At 39.8% G+C, this 7,735-nt stretch overlaps 1 protein-coding gene across 6 annotated transcripts in view; it reads left to right on the plus strand.

Annotated features, from left to right (window-relative positions):
* Positions 1-5,469, plus strand: part of AUH (AU RNA binding methylglutaconyl-CoA hydratase) — a 164,573-nt gene extending 159,104 nt beyond the window's left edge. For 4 of the 6 annotated variants that reach the window (XM_004428318.2, XM_087444769.1, XM_087444767.1 and 1 more), the window contains 2 exons: positions 427-474; positions 4,856-5,469. In XM_004428318.2, the coding sequence (XP_004428375.2) occupies positions 427-474; positions 4,856-4,933 (126 nt within the window). In that variant the 3' untranslated portion in view covers positions 4,934-5,469. Of the gene's footprint in view, positions 1-426; positions 475-4,041; positions 4,137-4,855 lie in introns of all 6 variants that reach the window. The other 2 variants (XR_015555478.1, XM_087444768.1) reach the window with 2 other exon arrangements.
* The last annotated feature ends 2,266 nt before the right edge of the window (positions 5,470-7,735 follow it).

Below are 7,735 nucleotides of genomic sequence, written 5' to 3' on the forward strand. Positions count from 1 at the left end.
TTTAAAACTTCTATCATAAGAGTAACAATACTGATAGGAAACCCCTTATATGACACTTACTATGTGCCAGGCCATACATATATATCTTAGATGCTTTATAAAGGCTTCACCTAAACTAACTCATCTAATCCTCACAGTACCCCCATTTGGTAGGCTACAAATAGCCCCTTGTTCAGATGTTCTTCTCTAAGGCACAGAGAGCTTAGATAACTTACCCAAACTCAACAGCTTCGTCATAGTGGAGTCCTAATTTGCCCAAGCAGCCTGGTTCCAGAGTCTTGCATGCTGGTCATACTTCTGATTTGCTGTATTACATCAAAGAGTTCTGTTCTTTTGGAATAGGGTTATTAAATTTGAATTTATATTGAGCTTACCATTTTTTAAAAAGTAACTCCAGCTGAAAGTGAATTATGTTTTTATCTTCAGGTCGATTTAGTAACGGGGTTAGCCATAGAAGAAGCTTGTTATGCTCAGGTATGTAATACAATCACAAATTCAGTGAGGATACTCCCTACAAATTATGTTTACCTTCTGTATAAGTCAAATAAGCAAGATATACTCATGCCTATTCCAAAATCATACAGATGGGTTGAAATTAGTTGTTTCTGCTATTTGACTGTTACCAGCTCTTGTGACTGATTATGTCCCATATATTAATGACTCCTGTTTACATAATTTAGAAAACTCTTAGATTAATTAAGTTAGTACCATTTGTGCTTTAACTGTCTCTGTGGCTCATGTGGTATTTTGTGGGTGTGGACTTGAACGCTCAGTCAAGAGGGGGGAGGAGGGCAGTGGTGAGCATGTGCCTGCCGGGGAACATCAGTGTTTGAGACAAATTGGCTTTTCCTGACCTTCTGAGCCTTCACTCCTGCCCACTGAAAGTCCATTAATTCCATTTTACAGTTTTCTTTTTGGTACACAAATTAGTAGGGCTTTCTATAAAGGAACAAATCCATCCTCCCTCCCTCCCTTCCTTCCTTCCTTCCTTCCTTCCTTCCCTCCTTCCTTCCCTCCCTCCCTCCCCCCCTTCCCTCCCCTCCCCTCCTCCCCTCTTCTTTTTTTTTTCCCAAGAAAAAAGAATTTTGTTCTACCTTTCTTGAGAATTGGAAACTGCATCAGCTCTCGTTTAAGCATGGCAATGTCATGCATTAGGAGTGACAGCTGGAGTGTCACTCTGTGCCTGGTCTGTGTATATAAATCACTACCTATCATTGATGAGCTCATGCCATGAATGCAGTAAATTACAAACCTCTTACAAATGGACAGCCTCAGAGCCTAAAGAAAAATTTCAAAAGTGTATTTGGCCATAATCACACCTTATCAAATAGAAAAGAACAGAAATCATATGAAGTATTCTGTCAGACCACCATGGAAATAAACTAGCAATCAATAACAGAAAGATAAGATAAGTGGAAAACCCCACCTATTAATGGTCGGATTTAATCTTTTTAATGAAGGTTAAACAACACACTTCTCAATAACACATGTTGAAGAAGTCATCTCAAGAGGAATTTAAAAATATTTTGAACTAAATCATAATGAAAATACAACTTATCAGAATTTGTGGGAGTGTACTGAAAGCAACGCTTAGAGAGAAATTTATAGATTTTTAGAAAAGAGGAAAGATCTAAAATCAATAAGTTTCTACCTTAGGAAAGCAGAAAAATAGCTAATTAAATCCAAAGAAAGCAGAAAAAAAGAAAGAAACTTCAGAGCAAAAATTAATGAAATTGAAAATAGAAAAATATCAACAAAACCAAAAGTTGGGTCTTTGTAAAGATCTGTAAAATTGACAAATTTCAGGCCAGGCTAACCAAAGGAAAAAGACAAAAGATAAAAATGCACAATATCAGAAATGCAAGAAAGGCCATCACTACTGATCCCATGGACATTGAAAGGATAACGAAAGAATACTGTGAACAACTCTCTGTTTTTGAATAGATGAAATGGACCAGTTCCTTTAAAGACACAATATACTAAACTCACACAAGGAGAAATGGATAATCTGAATAGTCCTATGTTTGTTAAATAAATTAAATCAATAATTTATAAACTTCCAAAATAGGAAGCACCAGGCCCAGATGGTTTCACTGGTGAATTTTACCAAACATTTAAGGAAGAAATTATACCAGTTCTCTACAATCTTTTCCAGAAAATAGAAGCAGAAGGAACACTTTCTTAACTCATTCTGTGAGGCCTGGTACTAAAACCAAAGACATTACAAGAAAGGAAAACTACAGCCCATTGTCTGTCGTGAACATAGATGTAAAAATCCTCAACAAAATATTAGCAAATCAAAACTAACAATGTATAAAAGAATTAAATCCCATTTGCCACAGCCAAATGGGATTTTTTTCCAGATAACTCAAGGCTGGTTCAACACTCAAAAATCAGTTAATATAATCCATCACATGAGGCTAAATGGGAAAAATTATACGATCATGTCAGTAGATACAGAAAAAACATTTGACAAAATCCAACATCCATTCGTGATAAAAACTCTAAGTAAACTATAATTAGATGGAGCTTTCTCAACTTGATAAGACCTTCTACAAAAAACCTACAGCTAATGTCATACTTAATGATCAGAAACAAGGCAAGGCTGTCCCCCTTCATCACTCCTTTTCAACATCTACTAGAAGTCCTAGCTAATGCAGTAAGACAAGAAAAAGAAATAAAAGTTATACAGATTGGAAAGGAAGAAATAAAACTCTCTGTTCATAAATGACATGATTGTGTAGAAAAATCCCAAAGAATCAACAACAAAAAAACACTGTGACTAATAAGCAATTAGAGCAAGATTGCATGATATAAGGTTAATATGCAAAAGTCAATTGTTTCCCTATATACCAGCAGTGAAGAATTGGAATTTGAAGTTAAAAACACAACATCATTTATGATAGCATAAAAAAATTAAAATACTTAAGTACATATCTAACAAAATATACACAAGATCTATAGGAGGAAAACTACAAAATTCTGGTGAAAGAAATCAAAATCTAAATAAATGGAGAGATATTCCATGTTCATGGATAGTAAGACTCAATATTATTAAGATGTCAGTTCTTCTCAACTTGATCTATAGATTCAGTGCAATCTCAATAAAAATCTCAGCAACTTCCTTTGTTTGTATTGGCAAACTGATTCTAAAGTTTATATGGAAAGTCCAAAGACCCAGATTAGCCAACACAATATTGGAAGAAGACCAAAGTTGGAGGACTGATCCTACCCAACTTCAGGACTTACCATAGATCTACAGTAATCAAGAGTGTGTTAATGGCAAAGGAATAGACCTTTGGATCTATTGGAACAGAATAGGGAGCCCAGAAGTAGACTCATACAAATGTAGTCAACTGATCTTTGACAAAGGAGCAAAGGCAATTCAATGGAGAAAGAATAGTCTTGAAAACAAACAATGCTGAAGCAACTGGACACTGAAGTACAAAAAACATAGAATCTAGACACTGACCTTACACCCTTCACAAAAATTAACTCAAAATGGGTCGTAGACCTAAATGTAAAATGAAAAACTATAAAACTTCTTGAAGATAACAGAAAATCTAGATGACCTTGGGTTTGGCAATGACTTTTTAGATATAACACCAAAAGTATAATCCATGAAAGAAAGAATTGATGTTTGACTTTATTAAAATTAACGACTTCTTCTCTGCAAAAGATCTGTGAAGAGAATGAAAAGACAAGCCAGAGACTGGGAAAAAAATCTTTACAAAACATCTGTGTGATAAAGGACTTGTATCCAAAAACATGCAAAGAACTTTTAAAACTCAGCAATAAGGAAATAGCCCATTAAAAAGTGGGTAAAACATCTGAACAGACACCTCACCAAAGTAGGTGTACAGATGGCAAATAAGCATAGGAAAAACTGTTCCACATCGTATTTCATTAAGAAATGCAAATAAAAATGAGATACTATGATTTGGCCATTTCTTACAAAGCTAAACATAGTCTTACCACATAATCCGGCAGTCATGCTATTATATATTTACCTAAGTGAGTTGAAAACTTATGTTCACACAGAAGCCTGCACATGGATGTTTATAGAAGCTTTATTCATAATTGCCAAACTTGGAAGCAACCAAGATGTCCTTCAGTAGGTGGATGGATAAACTGTGGTATGTCCTACAGCGGAGTATTAATCGGCAATAAAAAGAAATGAGTTATCTTGCCAGAGAAAGACATTAAGGAACCTTAAATGCATAGAAAGACATTAAGGAACCTTAAATGCGTATTATTGAGTGAAGGATTTCTATATAAAAGGCTATATACTGTATGATTCCAACTATATGATGTTCTGGAAAAGGCAGCGGGGCAGGGATGAATAGGTGGAGCATAAGGGATGTTTAGGGCAGTGAAACTAGTCTGTATGATACTGTGATGGTGGATACGTCATGTTATACATTTTTCAAAATCCATGGAATATACGTCACAGTGCACCCTAATGTAAACTGTGGACCATAGTTAATAATAATGTATTGATATTAGTTCATCAGTTGTAACAAATGTCCAACAGTAATGCAGGATGTTAATAATAGGGGAAATAGTGGGGGGCTTGAGGGAGTATGTGGGAAAGCTGAACTTTCTGCTCAGTTTTTTTGTAAACTTAAAATTGTCTAAATAATAAAGTCTTAATTTTTCTAAAGTATATTTGGGAAAAAAGCGTATTTGGAGTTGGAGTGATAAATTTGGTCACATAATTAGAATTGTTGAAATGACTAGTAGATTTCAAAATTTTAGATTGTCTCCTAATCAGTTTTCTTAGATAAAACTTGTTTAATTTTTACGGCTGTTTTTACTTCATGGTATAGATAACGTAATGTTTTGTTCTTCTTAGACTATTCCAACAAAAGACAGACTGGAAGGTCTTCTTGCTTTTAAAGAGAAGAGGTCTCCTCGCTATAAAGGAGAGTAGGGGCAGCTCTTTGACATGCACGTGTAGTAAACGCACTTCTGGAGGCACCTTTCAGATCCACGTGTGCCTCAGCACCTGGAACCCCAACGACCAAAGTGAAGAGTTACCCGTGTGGTGAAGGAGGCCCCTGGAGTGGCCCCATATGTGTTATTTGTTCAAATGTGTGTCATGTCGTATCCATTCATATTTATAAGCTGGTAGTGTATATATACTGTCAGCAACTCAGATTCAAAATTAGGGATGCATTTTTAAATATTTCCTGCATATGAGGCTTTCTGTTCCTAGTTTTTTAATGTGAATTATTTATATATTGCACATCCTAGGAAATAATATTGATTGTATGTCTACTGAGCTGCAATATGAAAATAAAATTATTTCTATATACCAAAAAATGTGAAATTATACCAAATAAAGTTTCCAAGGGATTATACACACATGTGCACACACATGCATCTTAAACTGAAAAAGAAATTGATAGATATTCTGAGTGAAGATGACCAAATATAAATAAAATCAGTGAAAAGAAAACTTGAAAATTTTTCTCTTACCCCATTCTTTTTTGAGTTGATTAAATCATTGCCTGTTGGGTTTGGAAGAAACCCCCTTTCCATGCTGATTCTCTCCATCCTGTGAATGTACAGTCAGCCATGGAAGATGGTGTGTAATCCAGTCAGAGACTGGGGCCAAAGGCCTTGTTAGCCAGCCAGAGGCCTGGAACTGCTGTCCTTCCAAGACCTCCAAGCAAGTGGCCTGGCCCCCTGGCCTAACCCAGAAAGAAAATGGTGCAGCCAAGGTTGGTGCATCGAAATGGCTTGGGGGTCATGGATTAAGAGGGAAGTGGACCTGGCTCTCACTCCCTTCCCCCAGCTACTTGTCCCTGATTTCAGTAAAGAAAAGAGGTGAACATGACGACTCTTTTTCTCTTCTAACAGAAACATCATGCCTTTCTGCCCCTGGCCAGGCAAAGCGACTAGAAGTGGAGGCGCTCCGGGGCATGTCTGAGTTTAGGTAGCCTTGCCTGGGTGAGGGGGCACAGATAGGAAGTGTGGGGGGCAGAGGGAATTGTAGAATTCAGTGTGCAAAAGGGAGAAACTAATTTGAGCTAGCTTTCTTCTGTATTCATTTCATCAAACCAGATGCCTTCTGAGGCTGCACCCAGGGCTGAGTCTGGCGGCGCTGGAGGAGCCCCGCTTTCCTGGGCCTTGTGTCTTGTAATTTGCCGACCCCGACCCTGAAAGTGCCCCGTGTCCCCCGAATACTGCAGCTGTGCCTCGCTGCAGGAAGTCCGCCTGGGTGTGCAGGTGACCACCTGTTCCCAGCGTTCCCGCGCTCGGCGCCACGTGCTCTCAGCATGTGGACTGCGAAGTTTTAAAGCAGCTGGAACGTTTATTTTTTAATTTGGGAAATTGAGCTCTCCATCTCAATTCTAAAAATGTTGAAAGAGGCAAGCATGTGGGCGGCCCTCCTCACTGTGTGTACTCACACTGAGGTGAGTTCTTTATCACCTCCTGCTGACCCCGCAGAGTCACGACGATGCTCAGCTGATCGCGTCATATGAAAGGGGCTTAATAAAGTTCACGCTCGGCTCCCTGGAGGTGTTGGCTGCTGGGGTGCATGCTGGCTTGCTGATAAACACACTGTTCATTTCGTGCAGGGCAACTTCAAATAAAGTGCTGGTCCTGTTTTCATAGCCCTAAAAGCTTTCACGGCCGTTCTCCTGTCTGTGACGTGTTCAAATGCCACTTCCCTTTTAACTGAGCAGGAAATAATTATGTTAATGGGGAAAAAATATTCAGAACATGCTGAATGACTTGTCTCTCCTAACTTGGATTCATGGTCTTGCTGATTGAGCACCATTTCATTTACTAACGAGTTTCGATGACGGCACTGGAGTGTATCTGAAAGCGAAGACTCATCTTGTGGTGACTTCAGGTGTCACAGACTTCTACACGGTAGTGCGAGAGAAGTGTCTGCCCAGGGTCTGTATAGATGTTTGCCTTTCCCCGAGTTTTCTCTTCAGCAGAGCGGTCTTGCTGGGGCCTGGTCCCAATGCTCTGTGCAGGGCCAGGGCCAGCAGCTGGGTGCTGGGGGCCCTGCTCCTTGGGGAGGGACGCCTGCATGGGCGGCTCAGTGAGCAGCTCCTTTTGTTTTTCCCCAGCACGCAGAGTGTCTGCGTGTCCTTACACGAAACCTTGTTGCCACACCAAGCTGACGTGCGCTGGAACCGCACCGGGTGTGTCCCTGTGTTCAGATGAGGTCATCCAAGACTGAGAGCGCGGTGACTGAGCACAGGTACAGTTCAGGGGAGAACAGTCCACGTTATCTCAGAGCAGGAGACCCACTGGAAGTAACTGAGCGCTGGCTCATCTGTAACTTTTCTCTGCAAGAGGGAGGGCACTCCAGTGACAGTGGTTCTGAGGAGTTGTGATCATGGCCGAAATAAGACTCAGATTTCCGGGGACTCTTTTCTGTTATTTAAAGGATCATTTCAAGTTTGTGTTATTTTCAATAATAATAGTAATAAAAAGTAAACCTAGTTTGGGGCCGGCCCGGTGGCTTAGTTGTTAAGTTTGCGTGCTCTGCTTCGGCAGCCCAGGATTCGCAGGTTCGGATCCCAGGTGTGCAGCGACACACCCCTTGTCAAGCCATGCTGTGGCGGCGTCCCATATAAAGTAGAGGAAGATGGGCATGGATGTTGGCCCAGGGCCAATCTTCCTCAGCAAAAAGAGGAGGATTGGCATCGGATGTTAGCTCAGGGCTGATCTTCCTCACAAAAAAAGTCAACCTGGTTTTCCTGTCAGT

This window comes from Ceratotherium simum, chromosome 20 (assembly GCF_057802395.1).
Source record: "Ceratotherium simum simum isolate JZ-2026a chromosome 20, ASM5780239v1, whole genome shotgun sequence".
In the NCBI taxonomy this organism is placed as follows: Eukaryota; Metazoa; Chordata; class Mammalia; order Perissodactyla; family Rhinocerotidae; genus Ceratotherium; species Ceratotherium simum.